The 18126-nt window shown below is 42.0% G+C and overlaps 2 protein-coding genes across 3 annotated transcripts; one reads left to right on the top strand and one right to left on the bottom strand.

The window, feature by feature from the left end:
* Positions 1-46: 46 nt before the first annotated feature.
* Positions 47-2188, bottom strand: commd4 (COMM domain containing 4). Its single transcript, XM_087797294.1, has 8 exons — positions 2130-2188; positions 1830-1901; positions 1697-1762; positions 1579-1618; positions 1385-1504; positions 606-686; positions 331-507; positions 47-268 (listed from the first exon to the last, which is right to left on the bottom strand). Exons 1-8 carry the CDS (start codon positions 2130-2132, stop codon positions 231-233), a joined length of 597 nt encoding a protein of 198 aa, XP_087653420.1. The 5' UTR covers positions 2133-2188; the 3' UTR covers positions 47-230.
* A 2290-nt stretch (positions 2189-4478) lies between these two features.
* On the top strand, positions 4479-14478 carry sema7a (semaphorin 7A (JohnMiltonHagen blood group)). Of its 2 annotated transcripts, none has more exons than XM_087797292.1 (14): positions 4479-4732; positions 4805-4938; positions 6005-6046; positions 6121-6216; positions 7149-7251; positions 7341-7451; positions 7517-7659; positions 8025-8203; positions 8932-9040; positions 10837-11032; positions 11190-11299; positions 12042-12214; positions 12272-12330; positions 12399-14478. In XM_087797292.1, the coding sequence occupies exons 1-14, from the start codon at positions 4624-4626 to the stop codon at positions 12800-12802; spliced, it is 1968 nt and encodes a 655-aa protein (XP_087653418.1). In that variant the 5' UTR covers positions 4479-4623; the 3' UTR covers positions 12803-14478. The 2 variants fall into 2 exon arrangements, with proteins under 2 accessions (XP_087653418.1, XP_087653419.1); XM_087797293.1 differs by having other exon boundaries at positions 4480-4732; positions 12272-12318.
* Positions 14479-18126: the final 3648 nt, after the last annotated feature.

Genomic DNA, 18126 nt, shown 5'->3' with positions numbered 1-18126 from the left:
CTTTATTAAACATTTGTGGGGGAAAGATTAACACAATGACACAGTATTGTAAGTAGAAATGTTTTATATTCAGGCACCAACATTGAAAGTGTGTAAATACAATTAAATATAACAAATGTACCACAAAGAGACATTCACCCTCTGGTTTCACATGTTCATTCATCCGTTCATTTGCAGAAACATTCTTCAGACACTGACGTTGCAGATGATGATGATAATTATGGTCGTCATTATAGTGCGTTCATCATCGTCTGGGCCCGTTTGAGTTCTGTGAAGAAGAAACAAAAACACGTCACAGACGTCTGGACTCGGATCCACACGTTCACGGACCTGTGAGCAGGACTCGGAACTTGTCGGCAGAGAGCGACACCACGGTGGTCTCGGACGAGCCGGACTCCGGACCCCGAGACTGAAGCTTCAGCTGCACCACCGGCTCGTTGACGTCCCTCAGCTCGCTGGAGCTCAGGGTGAAGTCCACTCGCCAGGACACGCCCTCCAGATGAGCCACTGATGAGAGGGCAGAAACCGTCGCCCACGGTCATCACTTCCCTGCAGTCCATGCCTCAGCGTTTTCTATTTCGAGTAATTCTGTTAACGTCACTCACGTCTCAGGCTCGTGGCTCGGAGCTTCTCCTGCAGCACAGAGAGTTTGTCCTCGTAGGACTTGCACAGGCCTGTGGTGTGTTCTAGAAGAAGAAAGAAATACATCTTTTAAAAGCCACTTGAACACTTTTAAAAGTAGTTTATTTGAATATCAGCTGAAACAATCTTCGTATAGAAGTAAACACTGATCCCTGTGATCTACTGCTCACCGTCACTCTTTTCCATTTGGGAACATGACACACTCAGTGCTCACACCGTCAACCCATGAAAACAATACCTCTATTGTTCAAAGTCAAGGTCGGATGAGAAGATCGTGTTTAAAATAGAACAGAATCAAAGCATGTGTTTCAAAGAGATTTACAGTAAATAGAAGACACTATTTTATTTTAGTAACAATGCGTGTAAACGTGGCATGAACGGTGTTAAATGTTAAATAGTTCTTATTCATGTAATTTACTACTGAGCAAAGAGTAGGAGATTCCAAAATAATTTTGGACGTTAGTCATTAGGAAACAAGGAGGTAATTATCGTCACTACACTGATAAACAAGACAAAAATTAAGAAGACAGTAACATCAACGACAACTGAAGCACATTTTCTAATGTCAATATTTCAGTGAAAATAGAGTTTTGAACAAACTGACTGATGATACAATAGAGTCACACATCTATTTAAGACTCACTTAAATCAACACACATGTTGTACTTTAAACAGTGGATATTTTAGCCCCAAATATACATATTTTAAATAAACACGACCCGTCCTCCTCAGAGACACAAACCTTTGGGTAAACCGAGCTGCTGCAGCTCGCTGGAGAGAGACTCGCTGTCCACGTCGTGTTTGGCGGCGCTGGAGAAGATGTAGTTGAGAACGGCGATGCTGGCTTTGACGTCGCCGCTTTCTACGGCGAGATCGAGCACGTTAGTCGACGTGATCGGAGTCACGATTCAAACACGTCTGCAATGACAATCTCACCGAACTTGGCGTCTGCAGTAAGTTTGGAGATCTTGTCGTACTACGAATCCATTGGAGAGACAGTTTAACATGGAGGATGACGCACACCAAGTGAACTTGTAAACCCATGAACACTTACATCGATTCCTTCTCCCAGCAGATCCTTCAGCACTTGAGCGCAGAGAAGCTTCATCTTGACACTTGACTGTCAGAAACAGAGACTGTTGACAAAACCTTTCTTTACTGACTGCAGACATAGTTTCATCACTTACTAGTTTCGCAAGAGTGCTTATCTCGGCCAGCACCCAGTCAGGGCAGTCCAAATCACCACAGAATCGGAACCGCTATAAGAAATATAAGTTCAGTTGAAGGAAGTTTGTCAACATTTATTTACATTGTTTACTGTGCTAGCATGTTAGCTTCGGATGTTAGCAGAGTCCAACTAGACATGTGTCGATCATTGTCGTAATAACCAGCTATAGAAGAGCAAACGTGCACTAATTTAGCGGATATAACAAACAAACATGACTTAAAAGCGAACAAGTTAAAGTACTTAAATGACATGTTTTTACCATGACTGCAGGTCAGCTGAGCAGCAGCAGCGGGACGACCAGGAAGTATTGCTGCAGCATTCTGACCATCTGATTGGACGAGCGGCAAAAGGGGGCGGGACGATACACTCGCATAGCCCGGATGTTGAGGATTTATAAAAAGATTTCGATTAATTATTCAAACTTCAAGTTATTTTGGTCCTATTTAAAATTTAGAGTGATAGAATTGAAAGCGCATCTATTCTTTATAGTTGGATGTAATTTCCTTCATATACAAGAAACAGGGAGTTGAAAAGTAATGTTTTAATCCAATTATTGTTCAAAACAATTAATATCCAAAATCTATTCAAAATAATATTATTATTTGTTGTTTAACGTCGAATAATATGTGTTTTATTTCATATGAATCTATTGTTGAACATATGTATTTATACATATTAATATTAACCTCTTTGGCCTCAAGTCCACAGATAAAGTTGAGTTTTTTATTTTAGTGTGAAATACTTAGAATTATGTCTAATCTTTTCTTTGATAAAATAACTTACAAACAAAAACTTAATAACTGACACAAGTGTAGTAAGTTAAATAATTCAATTTTTATTTTGAATTTGTCGACACAATAAAGAAAACGTAATGACAGTTTTATAAAAACGATCGATGCCCTTTGTTGAATCAATGTGTTGTTTAGTGTGTTATTATGAATGAAGACTTGCTTCATGAAACACACTTGTGACTTCTGACGGTTCAGTGTCACTCTTCGTACTTCAGTTGTGTATTAGAAGTGATGCACAACAGTGTAGTTGTAACACACCTGCTGCACAAACATGAGTGTAGTTGTAACACACCTGCTGCACAAACAAGAGTGTAGTTGTAACACACCTGCTGCACAAACATGAGTGTAGTTGTAACACACCTGCTGCACAAACAAGAGTGTAGTTTGGATAATAAACCTCTTCAGTTCAATAATATTAATGTTCACATCTATGAACAAAAACACACACTATCTTGTTGACCATAACCACACCCACTCTGCTGTGATTGGTCAAGCATGGAGGTTTGTCACCGCGCGTCATCAATGGTCTCCACCTCCAAGAGACTCGTTGTATAAACAAAGCGAGGCAAGATTACAACTGGAGGAGAAGTGAAGCCATTATTACGTCATAAAAAACTCCGCTATCGTAACCTCTCGTTCGCTGAGATTTCCGACAGAGGGGAGAACTTTTTGAAGAAACGACTTTAAAACGTGATCATGATGAGAGAAGTTTTAATTATTAATATGTGAGTGAGGAGGATCCATCCATCCATCCATCCATCCATCCATCCATCCATCCATCCATCCATCCATCCATCCATCCATCCATCCATCCATCCATCCATCCATCCATCCATCCTCCCTCCTTCCCTCCCTCCCTCCCTCCCTCCCTCCATCCATCCATCCATCCATCCATCCATCCATCCATCCATCCATTCCTCCCTCCTTCCCTCCCTCCCTCCCTCCCTCCCTCCCTCCTTCCCTCCATCCATCCATCCATCCATCCATCCATCCATCCATCCATCCATTCCTCCCTCCCTCCCTCCCTCCCTCCCTCCCTCCCTCCCTCCCTCCATCCATCCATCCATCCATCCATCCATCCATCCATCCATCCATTCCTCCCTCCTTCCCTCCCTCCCTCCCTCCCTCCCTCCCTCCTTCCCTCCATCCATCCATCCATCCATCCATCCATCCATCCATCCATCCATCCATCCATCCATCCATCCATCCATTCCTCCCTCCTTCCCTCCCTCCCTCCATCCATCCATCCATCCATCCATCCATCCATCCATTCCTCCCTCCTTCCCTCCCTCCCTCCCTCCCTCCCTCCCTCCCTCCCTCCCTCCCTCCTTCCCTCCATCCATCCATCCATCCATCCATCCATCCATCCATCCATCCATCCATCCATCCATCCATCCATCCATCCATCCATTCCTCCCTCCTTCCCTCCCTCCCTCCCTCCCTCCCTCCATCCATCCATCCATCCATCCATCCATCCATCCATCCATCCATCCATCCATCCATCCATCCATCCATCCATCCATTCCTCCCTCCTTCCCTCCATCCATCCATCCATCCATCCATCCATCCATCCATCCATCCATCCATCCATCCATCCATCCATCCATCCATCCATCCATCCATCCATCCATCCATCCATCCATTCCTCCCTCCTTCCCTCCCTCCCTCCCTCCCTCCCTCCATCCATCCATCCATCCATCCATCCATCCATCCATCCATCCATCCATCCATCCATATTTATTTCTGGAAGGCGCGGAGGTGGTTCACCTTGATTCAATGGCAACACAAGGGATACCACAAACACGTTTGTTCTCTCATGCTCTGGGTGAGCATGACCATGAGCCATATCAGTGATGCAGCTGAAGAGCTCACGCCCACCTTCGTCCTCCCTCCTGAGCGCAGCAGCAAGTGTGAGAGTCACAGAAACATCTCCTCCGAGCGGTCCTTCAAAAATGATCCGCAATGTTCGCGTCTTGTGTTTGTGTGTGTCTGGTTCTGAGGCTCGTGCGGAGCCTCGAGGACCAGCCTCGGATCCTCGGACGTCAGGAAGGACCTCGACTGCTCAGCAGAGGTGAGTCTCCAGCAGGTCTCACGACACTGATCCTGGATCCTGCTTTTATATCAACATCTCGTGGATTTACAGGAGCTTCGTTCGCGGAATTTAATTTATTTGCGCTCACGGTGCTGGACTACGATGAAGACTCGGCTCAGGTCTATGCAGGAGGAACAGACTTCTTAGTCCAACTGGACCTGGAGAAGTTTCTCTCTGTGGTCGAGGTGTGTGGATATATTTACATTACACACACAATGGTCTGGACAGCGCTACTAGATAAATACATATATAAATAAAATATAATATATAATATAATAATAAATTATCGATAATAATAGATACATAACTAGTTATGGTCACCTGTCACCGAGAGTGTATTTATAAATCTAACGCTTAGAAATAAACACCCCATAAATGGATGTCATTTCATCTCTTGTAGAATATTTCTTTGGATTCAGGAGATTTAAATCCATATTATTGTCTCATTTTATTTGAGATATTAATCGTCAATTCATTGTAAAAAAAAAAACAGAAAAAAAAAACTTGATGGCAGTGAATGAGGTGAAAACTGACTTTAAAATGTTTCAGTAATTATTAATTAATTATTGTGATAACAGTTTACATATCTAGGAATTGGGCTTTTAAAAAAAACATTAGTCTGATCTAAATCCAGTGACTTTAATGTACAAAAAAATGAATAATAATGAAATCATCAGTTTCCACAGGCTAAGTTAAGGGTGTTTCTGTCTTTTTATATTAAGAAGTTTATGAGCTAAAATCTAACATAAAGGGGCGTCACAGCCTCATTAAAGTCACTGATCCTTATTTGATTAAAGTCTCTTTTTCTTCTCAAGAGGTTTTTAAAAAAAAATCGGTCTCTCTCTTTTATTTGTTTGTTTCTCGTCTTCTTGAAAGACTGTAAACCAAATTTTATGATCCAATAAAAAGACGATGTTCAGTATTTGCTGACAAACTGTGACGAGTTAATGTTACACATGAAAGTATTATCTTTGATTTACAGTGAAGTTTGTGGTGGATTGAATCCTCCTTAATACTAGAGAGACACGTTATTGTTTATGCTCCAGTCAAAAAATGACTTTTAAACTATCTTTATTATTTCAGCCGCGCCTCACGACCACATAAAAGGGAGTTTTTCCGTCATTCTATGTAAGAACTCAGGCTTGGATTTGTTAGAGATTTGTGAAGGCGTGATCTCCTCTTATCACCGTCTGAACGCAGGGTTCGAGTGAAGCTCGAGAAAAGTCATTTATCTGTGATTTCTGTTCACAGAAATACAATCTCTCGTCCTCGGACGACCAGAGGCACAAAGAGGTCAGCGTCTGAATTATTGATGCAGGTGATTGACTCACCTTACCTGGCATTATTGTTACTCCTTGTTCTCCCAGAATGCCACTGGAAACACGATCACAGTCATAGAGAAACTTCAGGACAGTTTATTCGTCTGTGGAACCGACGGAGTCGACCCTCGCTGCTGGACCATTGTGAGTTGTCGTCACTTCAAATGTCAAAGTGCCCTTTGTGTAACCATGGAGGTGTAGAGTGGAGGAGGATGTGAAGCGACCGGCATGAACCATGGCAGAGAAAAGGGGGTCAAGTGTCAGGTGTTGAGCTGGTAGACATCAGGGCGACATCAGGGCGACATCAATATCATTTTCCTTCTTCTAAGACCAACACGTCCGAGTTATTCAAGTCGAACCAGGGCCTTATATTTGGCCATTTTGTGAGCTCTTAAAAAAACATACGTTTGTCAAAATGTTTTTATGTCGTCGTAAATATAAAACTACACTTTTCAGTCATTTATAGCGAGAACATATATATATATATATATATATAACATACTCCACGTTCAGAAAGTCCCACAAACAACAAATTATCGAATACAAGTATAAACATGTTTGAAAAAGTTAAGTGTATTTCAGTTGATGATTTATTATTATTTCTGATGATAAAAGGATGATTTCAGCCTGACCTTCTGGCCTTCACCACATGATGAGACACATAACATATCGCAGATCTTCACTCAAACCCTCACAGGAGCCGAGGTCCCGAGTCTCCACTCAGTAGCTATTTTTAGTAGCTGAATAGAAACACTTGAATGGAAAGTGAATTTAATTTAAAACCTAATATTATACTTGTTATTTAAACTGCGATTTATTGAAAGTATTTTTCAAAATAAACATCTTGTCTTCAAATGGACCTCGTTGGTTAGAGGTCGGCACATATGGACGGATCTTCTCAATGACAAACGACACCTGGGTCACAATAAAAAAGATTTAAGAAAGAAATGTTTCTTTACACGTGTCTGACGTAGTTTCTGTCGATTATGTAACAAAACATTAGGTTGAATAAGAAATCCTGCTCAATACTTGGTTTCTTTATTAACGCAGATGTTTCTGCGACTTTGTTTCTCCAGTTTCCATCAGCAAACAATCGGTCTTACAGGGTTGAGGAGACGCGAGAGGCGGCAGGAATCTCACCGCTCACTCACACCCAGAACAGTCTCTCTCTGACCGTCGGTATGTTGTGTTGGGATTATGTTCCAGTGAAGCTCAAAGGAGTGTTTAAGATCTGAACATCACTGAATAATTCATCATGTCGTCTTCAGAGGGAGATGTGTACGCGGCCGCTCCACTGGACTTGGACGGAAGCCTGTTGCAGTTCCGGAGACGAGCGGGAAGAAGAGCCGATCTGTGGATGGACGAGGACTGGCTCTCAGGTGAGATGCTCTTCACAGGGTCTTTACCATTTGAAGGTTGAGAAATGCATCGTCTCCATTCTCAGATCCCACGTTCATCTCCGCGTCGCTGGTGCAGTGGAAGGAAGATCCCGACGACGACAAGATCTACATGTTCTTCCGTGAGAAGAACGCCGACACGAACCCTGAAGCCGAGCCCTGGATATCCAGAGTGGCCCGGGTCTGTAAGGTATAGTCCAGAAACTTCCCCTCCAACTGTGCCACTTCAAGTCCCGAGACTCTGATTAATATCTCCTGCTATTCATGGGGCACTTGGAACAGGAAGTCCATTTACTGAAATACCTCAGCCCTCTTTCTCAGATTCAAAGTCATTCCTTCGGGAAATGAGATTTAGAGTTCACAGCGAACACTAGAAGAAAGTTTCATGAAAGCAAGAACAAGAACAAAGTGCAAATATAAAGAACACGGTGACACAAGAACAGGATCAATGGTCGACATCTTTGGACACTGGAAAACTTTATTTATAAGTTGTTTGATGTTGCCATGACGACAGGTCGTCACAGTCACATCTCCACCTCGTCTGATTCTCTCCAGGTGGACGAAGGCGGCCCGAAGCAGTTCTTCCAGAACACGTGGACCTCGTTCCTCAAGGCCCGACTTGTGTGTGGTTACCCCAAGGAGTCCCTTTACTTCAATCATCTCCAGGACGTCCACGTGATGAATGCTGACGACTGGCGTCTCACCAGGATCTACGCCCTTTTCTCCAGCGGCTGGTTCGACACTTTCTCTTCCCCTTCGTTGCTCTACACAACCCGCAAAGCCGCTTTTCAGCAGATTAGATTTGTCTAGTGGCCTCTTTCACAGAAAGTGTCAGCATCAGCATGGATCTGTCTGAGCGATCCCAGGGAGGACATTAACTCCAGTGTTTCCTTGTACGTGTGAAATGGACCTGGATGTGTGAATGAAAGATGTAACTTCTATTTCCTGAAGCAAATGTAGGAAAGAAAGGACAAAAAATCTTGTTGTGTTCATTCAGCCGTCATTTCTGTTAGTCGACTTTTAGTTATTCGCTTAACTTTTGTGCAATTCTAGGTCATATTTAAACCCTTGTAAACTCTCTATTGCTAATAAGAGTTTTCTTTGAGAACTCTTGTTTCCCTTCCACAGTCTTCAAACGCAAAAGTTTTATATTTTACTGCAACACTGCACGACTGAGCTGGGATTAGCTCCAGCACCCTGCAGTCACAGCACTGCCTGGATTAGGGATGGATTTATAATTCCTATTTATTCAACGTTTTCTTGCTGATTTAACCAGTTGTTCATATTTGTGTCCTAAGAAGTCTCTGGTTTATTTATTTCATTTGAAAATTCTCCCCAACAGCAGTGTCTTGGATCAGGTTTAGTGGGTTTATAAATTTAACTAGATCTACTTTAAGAAGCTCTGAGTGGATCGGCTAAATAAAGCTGGAATGGAAACTTAATAACAGGCTCTCTCTTCCAGGAACTCGTCTGCCGTTTGCATCTACACCATCAAAACGATCGAAAGAATATTTGAGAAGTCGTCTTTTAAAGGCTTCAACCAAGAGATTCCAAAACAAAGACCTGGGATGGTACGTGTTTCTCTCATCTTCTGCTGAAGGAAAGATTATTTTGACAAAACAACAACATTAACAAACACCAGAACATAAACATGTTCAGAAGAAAACTAATAATAACCTAATCGTTAATCACATGACATAATCAAAAACGAAAATAATAAATTAAGTTAATATTTTTAGGTTTCTTATTCAAAAGTTCTCGTCTTCTTTATTTCTGATCTCTGGTTTAGGATTGATCTTTACGGTTGTATGTATATCTTTAAAGCATGAACTAATGTAAAGTAACTAAAAGCCCCCAAATATATTTATCTCTGAATTACTTTTGTCAAACTAGATGATGAAGCTTCATCAACACATCGCTACCATCTAGTGGACTCTGAAAATAATGACACTGTTTCATGAAGCTTCATCAACACATCACTACCATCTAGTGGACTCTGAAAATAATGACACTGTTTCATGAAGCTTCATCAACACATCACTACCATCTAGTGGACTCTGAAAATAATGACACTGTTTCATGAAGCTTCATCAACACATCGCTACCATCTAGTGGACTCTGAAAATAATGACACTGTTTCATGAAGCTTCATCAACACATCACTACCATCTAGTGGACTCTGAAGATAATGACACTGTTTCACGAAGCTTCACCAACACATCACTACCATCTAGTGGACTCTGAAGATAATGACACTGTTTCATTAAGCTTCATCAACACATCACTACCATCTAGTGGACTCTGAAGATAATGACACTGTTTCACGAAGCTTCACCAACACATCACTACCATCTAGTGGACTCTGAAGATAATGACACTGTTTCATGAAGCTTCATCAACACATCACTACCATCTAGTGGACTCTGAAGATAATGACACTGTTTCATGAAGCTTCATCAACACATCACTACCATCTAGTGGACTCTGGAGATAATGACACTGTTTCATGAAGCTTCATCAACACATCACTACCATCTAGTGGACTCTGAAGATAATGACACTGTTTCATGAAGCTTCATCAACACATCACTACCATCTAGTGGACTCTGAAGATAATGACACTGTTTCATGAAGCTTCATCAACACATCACTACCATCTAGTGGACTCTGAAGATAATGACACTGTTTCATGAAGCTTCATCAACACATCACTACCATCTAGTGGACTCTGAAGATAATGACACTGTTTCATGAAGCTTCATCAACACATCACTACCATCTAGTGGACTCTGAAGATAATGACACTGTTTCATGAAGCTTCACCAACACATCACTACCATCTAGTGGACTCTGAAGATAATGACACTGTTTCATGAAGCTTCATCAACACATCACTACCATCTAGTGGACTCTGAAGATAATGACACTGTTTCATGAAGCCTCATCAACACATCACTACCATCTAGTGGACTCTGAAGATAATGACACTGTTTCATGAAGCTTCATCAGACCATCCCTAGTATCACTACTTTTAACTTGCAGTGTCAACACAAATCTTAAAAACAAGTGTTAACGTTCAAACTTTGAACCTGTGACAAGTCTTAACTAACCCGTACATGACTATAACAAGGAAGTTATCATCTCATCATCCAGAGACAAATTAGGGTTAATCCTTTATCTCCAGGTGTGTGTTCTCTGTTCATGTGTGTTCTGGGATGGACCAAAGCTATCATGGAAATATTTTTATATTTATCTTTCAGTTTTATTTTGGTCTGGTTCCACTGGAACATGACTCAAAGTTCCCTTTTCTCAATTTTTTTTTAATCTCCTAATTCTGTATCATCTCAAGTAAATGTTTGTTTCTCAGTGTGTGAAAAACAGCCGGGGCTTGTCAACAGCGACTCTCAACGTGTTGAAGGACTATCCAGAGATGAGCGACTGGGTCAACCCCGTGCACTCCAGCGCTCCCCTGTACGTCAGCAAGTATCGCTACAACAAGATCGCCGTGGACACCGTGCAGGCGGCCGACATGCGCTCGTACAACGTCCTGCTCCTCGCCACGGGTATGTGTGGCTCAGATGTTGTGATGTACAGGCGTCGTCCGCATGTTTACGTCCCATCTGTGCGACGTAAACATAGACTTCTTGTTTGGTCTCAAACCACTCGACTGGACGGAATGACGGTGTTTAAAATGGTTGTTTTTCCTTCGAACTCCTACAGACTCGGGGAGGATACATAAAGTCCTGGAGACCGGATCTGAACCGTTCATCGTCTCACAAACCAAACTGTCCAACTCCAGTGTTCGTTCCATGAAGCTGGATTCCAGAAGGGTATTATTTGTATTGTTGTCTCTTTCCATCCACAATAAATGACAATATGTCGTCAATATTGAAACGGTTTACCTTAGGATCTCTAGCTTCTGCTCTGTGCCCCTGAAAAGACACCAAATAGTTGTGGGGGTTCTGATCAATCTAACGGGAAACTTTCCACAGTAGCTTCTGATTGCTGGACAACACTCTCCTCTTTTTCTCTCACTATATCCTCCCTCACTCCTCTCCTTATCCATCTGTCTACCCCCCCATCCTTCCTCCCAGCCGGTCAAAGCGGGAGGCCGTCAACAATGAGTCTGGTTCTGCTCCAGGTTTCTTCTAAAAGGAAGTTTTTCCCCGTCATAGCTCACTGTACAGTGTTCGCTTCTTGCTCTTTGTTGAATTGCTGGGATCTATTTTTCCTTAATCAACTATAGTCTTATCTCAACTGTATAGTGTCTTGAGATAACTTTGTTATTAAGACTTTAAATAAAATTGAATTGAATTGAACGACAGGTAGAGATTTTCTTCAGACTCATGTAACCTTTTGCAATAGAGGAGGCTGAGAAAAATATTTGGGAGGCGTTTTCTTTTGCATTCTTCACACTCCCAAGTGCTGTGATTATCTCAACATGGTCTCAGCAGGAGTAAAAATAAACACCAGTTGAAAGTTGATAGTTAGCAGATAGTAACAAATAGTTTAAACATATTTCTACATAAACTCTAAAAGGTTTATAAAAAGTTATGTTTTTTTTCATTTTAGAAAAAGCTATTGGTGGGTTTTTCGGACAAAATCGTGGTCATGAACCTTCAGAATTGTCAGGACTGCAACGCTTCCTGTGAAGATTGTGTTCTTGCTCGGGACCCGTACTGTTCTTGGACTTCATCCGGATGCATCCCGACCGTGGTGCACGGTGTCAACGGAACCTTCAGCAAGTATGTTATTAGTATGTGCTCATGGTATGTTGGTTTTGACTGGAGTTCCTGTCGCAGCGGCGTCGTTCAAGATATCATTGGAGGTCGACCCAGTGGCTGCACAGGTGCGTCAGCAGGTAACCTGCCTTAAGAAAGTGTTCCAACAGCTGGACGCTCATGTTTGTGTCTTTTTTTATGTTTGAAGGAAATCGAACGAAGCGGAACTCGGCCGTCTCCTCAAAGGAAGAGCACTTCCTGGTCCCCCCCGGCGTCCCGTTCTACCTCACCTGTCCCATCCACTCGTATCACGCCACCTACACCTGGGAGCACGAAGGCCGCCGCAGCCCGTGCGTCCCGGTGGAGTCCGAGTGCCTGCTCCTCATCCCCGCCGCGGCCCACGAGCACTACGGCACCCACCGGTGCGTCTCCGAGGAGCACAACCACACACAGGTGGTGAAAACATGTCGTTTGGAAAGTACAGGAGTCGTGCAAAAAAGAAAAAATGATAGAAATAATATTTTCCTGCAGTTCAACTGCGCAAAGACAGTCACGCCAGACTTGACAGTCTGTCTAGTCCTGGCGCTCGTCTGCTGGTTCAAGTCCTTCTAAAATAATATAAATAATTTGTGGCTCCATGCAAAATGTCTTCTATCCATGCAAGTACAACGAGCTGCTGAGGGCGTGTCCGCCAAGCATGGCTAACCTTTAGCATCAACACTGGACAGTAGAAACTTCATTGGAAAGTCATTCCGACCATATTAGACTGAGGTAAAAAAAAAGTAGAATCATCTAAAACACTGGTGCATGTATTCTTCCGAGCCACTAACCCTAACGTCTGGCAAACATCTCAGGAGGACGCTGGAGTCAGTGGCAGGAAGTTGTAGAGAAGATGATGATGAAGTATCTCCGAGAAGCTCTAATGATGTCGAATTGATCCGTCGACTTCGGCATCATTAACAAGAACTCAGCAGATCATTAGTGTGGTTTGCTGGAGGTTGAGGTTCTGGTCAAGATGAAGCTGCTGCCGGACGAGTTGACAAGTCTCTTGTGTGTGATCGTTCGCAGGATCCTGTGGCGTGAAAATAGCTCTTACCTCACAAGCTGATAGAATTCTTGAAATAGTCTGTTACACATGTCGTTTATTCGAAGGTCATTGTTTTATACAAGTATTTATTTCTCTAACTTGTTTCTCCGGAGTCACACAAACAGTCTAATGGTCATAAACAGGATTGTTAAATTAAAATGTTTCTTCCAAACTTAAAGTCCTAAAAGACTCATCTGTGGTTCTGTGTTTTGAAGTGACCGGTCCTTCTGGTCCATTCATTGTGGCTCCCCTAGTGATGTAATCTTGGACAGGCACCTCCTTGAAGGCTGTGGGTTCTCGTGTCACGTTATGTGAGGCCGGAACCACAGGGTGTGTCTAAGAAGCTGTAAGATGTGGCAGATCTGAGTCACGCCAGTACATTTTCAGCATTCGACCCGATGGATCCTAACTGAGGGAAAGTTCTAGTATCCAAGGGTCTTGTTGCCACTTAAGGGGACAAATGTGTTGTAATTACATTATTATTATTTTTATTATAACCTGGTTTGCCTTCGTAGTCGAAGGGGAAGATCACATGACTGACCAACTTTTGCAGAGAAATAAATGCATTTTATTTTTTTAACCTCAAATATCATCATATATTTTGTCATTTGTATTTTAAACTTGGATTTGTATTATGAATTAAATTATTCTCACTAAAATATTGTTTATATAAACATCATTATTGCTAATATTGACGATGAATCTGCTCTGATTAACAATGTTTATTTTGTGAAAACTATTATTATAGTTTTATATAAATACAATTAAATCCTTGAAACACTTTTCTAAGAGTTTGTAGATGAATACATCATCATAATACATACATAATCATCACTAATGTATCAGTTGTACTGGATTGTTTTCACATGTTTGCTCTTGCAAATGCACTTTACCTTTGTCACGGATAATAATCTGCTTTATTAAGCAATTAAACAGTACCAAACAAAATTCAATGTTTTATGTCGTCAGGAGTCATCGTGATTTAAACGTGGAAACTTCTGTTCAACACACACGCCCTGTTTCCTCCAGTTGTTGCATGTTTGCTCAAACTCCGGACACACAGCGGGCGTCGCCTGTTATTTTCCCCAAAATGATCAAAAAAGAACTTGGTGTCCCCTGCTGGTGTAGTGGTAGACTACATTACCCACAATGCCTTGCATTATAGTACTTCCTGTGCTGAATAAAGGCTGCTTGGATCTGAGTCTACTGAGAGTTATGATACCTGTTTTGACTTGAGTGAGATCTAGGACTGGTTAAGTTGTTAGATACTCAGATAAAGTAATAATGGTAAATATTGTATTTTTAGTTTCATAGAAGTAAATGAATGAAAAACATGTTGCTGTTATCTCCTAACAGCATCTGGTGGTTCGTGATAGGCCAGTTTCCTTCCTTCCATTGGGAGATATTTATTTATATTATTGCAGACCCAACGTTCGTGCCGACTGACTAATGCTGACTGATCAGGACGAGGTGGAAGCAAATCTTTTTTTCCAAGTGTATCCATTCGATAGATGTTTGAAGCACACTTTGTTCATCCAACCATGAAGAGTGAGGCGAAGTTAAGATGTTACTGAGAAAACAGTCCGTGTGGTGAAAGAGAGAATGACGGCTGGTGGAAGCAGTTTAGTGTAAGTAAGTGTGAGGTTTATAGTGTTTTACTTTAAATCATGTAGACTTCCTAATGTTTATTATTGTTAAAAGAAACATGTTTAGAAAAGGTAAAAAGAAATATAACTAATTTCTTTCTTCTTGTTATTACATGAAATATATTGTATATATATACTGTATATATATATATTATATATTATTATATTATATACAGTATATATATTATGTATTATGTCTACATAACAACAAAGAAAATCTTATTTTACAAGAGAAATAAAGAACAATCAATTCACATTTTAACAGCAATGAATTAAAAGATAAAACACAGTTGAAGTCCAGAAATGAAAATAGAAAATAGAGACATTTCATCATGTAAAGAGTTCAAAAGGTCAAACAACATTTGATGTAATAAAATAAAGGCTGGTCAGGCTGAGGTTGACAGTGATCCAGTGGCGGATTGGCCCATAGAGGGCGCTGTGGCGCTGACATCCCATCGACCTGTAGTTGAAAAATATTCATGAAAAGTGATGTTTCCGTAAGTAAGTTAGTAAAGTAAAGGTTATTTGTAAAGATGTTTGTAGACCAGGGTCACAAAGAACTTTACGATCAAACAATACACAGTTAATATATATACTTTTAAAGATCAACATAAGACAAACACAGGAGAGGTGGTTTCTATGATAGTTCTTCTGGAATCTTCTGGATGTAGGTGCAGAGCTGGGTGAGCAGAGAGACTGATGCTGGGGCGTAACAGATCGGATGTGTCCTGGGTGGTGTCGAGTGGAAAGGTTGGTGAGGCTCTGGAGAGCAAGTGAGAGACGACGTTCTGTCTTCAGGTTGTTAACTTCTGTTGTAGGCCTGCAGTCCATCGGTAGAGTCAGTAAGTAAGTCATTTGTATTTATATAGCGCTTTTCCACACCAGGGTCACAAAGCGCTTAAACAATCAAAACAAGTACATACTTTAAAGATCAAGATAAAACTGAGAACAACACAGGAGTTCCAGAAAATCCTGAACAAATCAAAGTGTCTTGAGATATTTCTTGAAGGAGTCAGTAGATCATCAAACACAGATGTTTCTTGAAGGAGTCAGTAGATCATCAAACACAGATGTTTCTTGAAGGAGTCAGTAGATCATCAAACACAGATGTTTCTTGAAGGAGTCAGTAGATCATCAAACACACAGATGTTTCTTGAAGGAGTCAGTAGATCATCAAACACAGATGTTTCTTGAAGGAGTCAGTAGATCATCAAACACTGATGTTTCTTGAAGGAGTCAGTAGATCATCAAACACAGATGTTTCTTGAAGGAGTCAGTAGATCATCAAACACACATGTTTCTTGAAGGAGTCAGTAGATCATCAAACACAGATGTTTCTTGAAGGAGTCAGTAGATCATCAAACACAGATGTTTCTTGAAGGAGTCAGTAGATCATCAAACACAGATGTTTCTTGAAGGAGTCAGTAGATCATCAAACACAGATGTTTCTTGAAGGAGTCAGTAGATCATCAATCACAGATGTTTCTTGAAGGAGTCAGTAGATCATCAAACACAGATGTTTCTTGAAGGAGTCAGTAGATCATCAAACACAGAGATGGTTCCAAAGCTTATGAGCAACAGTCTGGAAGGATTTCTCTCCTCTGGTCCTGAAGTTCAGGAACCATCAGTAGATTCTGATCCACAGACCTCAGAGCCCGAGCTGGGGTGTAAGTCTGGATCAGATCACTGATGGAAGGTCTGACCATGAATAGATCTGAAAGTAAGAACCAGAATTTTAAAATGATCCTGAAAGAAACTGTCAGCCAGTGAAGAGTTTGAAGGAGAAATGTGAGTTCTTCTACTAGAGCTGCTCAGAATTCTGGCTGCAGAGTTTTGTATGAACTGCAGGCAAAACAGATCCTTCTTGTTAAGACATGAAAACAAACTGTTGCAATAGCGACGCAGCAGTTTATATCCTGACACCGTCGTGGCTAGTGACCATGAAGAAAAGGCCACTAGACGTCCAGTCTGTTGTTTCATCTGGGAGATGACTTCCCTACAGAGGTGTTGAGATCCTCACAGGTCACAAATGTGGGGGCCACTGGTAACTTAAGGAGAGCAGCAGCGTGTGCAGGGGTTCAGGGCGGGAACAACTGTGGGCTGAGGTCCATGAGTGATGGAGTAAAATGGAGCGGAATAAGGTCGTCATCCTGAGAACGTCATCCGAGAGCAGCGGAAACATCTGGCCGGCACGACCTTCAACATTTGTTTGGAACGGGCTCAGGACCATCTATGGTCAGACAGAAGATCTCACACTCAATAGTGCAATGTCTCCTCATTCCATTGGATGTGGTGGTGGGTGAGGACGACATACACCCTGGTGAGGCGGTCAACGTGCAAAGTTTGCATCGTAAACCACTGCTCCCAACATGCCATTAAAGAGGGTGGTCATGATCTTGTTGAAACAACTGGAGGCAGAGCTGAGGACGAAGGGCAAGTGTAACAAAACAACCGCCTGTGACACAAAACCAGTGAGGTTGAGACTTCCCCGGGTCGAGTGGAATCTTCAGATGAATCAGGCCCAGGTCAATTTTGGACGCGTGGAATTTGACAGGCAGCTCAGTCACTGTAGGCCGAGGTAAAACAACCAAAACCACTGCTTGTTTCTCACCACCATCAGGATCCAGATCCAGGGATGGACATGAACCTCCTCAATAGATCCTTCTTCCAGCAGTTCAGCGGTGATGTCATCCGGGGCGCTCCCAGACGGGTGACGCCCATGTTGTCCGCGAAAAAGAAGCCCAAAGCACAGAGCGGGTTGAAGTGTGTCTATGACCATACGGCCTCCACCGGACCAGAGACTCGCTCACCGGGACCTGCAGGACCCAGTAGCATCTATGCTTCATGCAGGAGCCCACAGTAGGAATGGTGGCTGGGCTTGGCAAAGAAGAAGGTGTTCACCATGAATTCATGGACTCTGGTGTTGAGGGACACACAGTGGTTAAGGTTCACTGCAGCGTTGAGCCTTTTTGACGTACGGCAATGCCAGGATCGTAAGACGAGTGCTAGAGGCCTTGAGCCGTGATGCTAACTAAGCAACAGATGTTTCTAGTTTTGCAACGTTGAGTAAACCAGTGATTTTCAACCTTTTTTGAGCTAAGGTACACCTTTTTCATTGAAAAAAATCAAGGCACACCACAAGTGAAAATTAAAAAAAATGATACTCTGTGTGTAGCTTATATTAACATTTAAGTCATTTTTAT

This window comes from Callionymus lyra, chromosome 8 (assembly GCF_982586985.1).
Source record: "Callionymus lyra chromosome 8, fCalLyr1.hap1.1, whole genome shotgun sequence".
NCBI lineage: Eukaryota > Metazoa > Chordata > Actinopteri > Syngnathiformes > Callionymidae > Callionymus > Callionymus lyra.
Note: the sequence above shows the minus strand (reverse complement) of the source record. Positions and strands in the feature narration are given on the sequence as shown.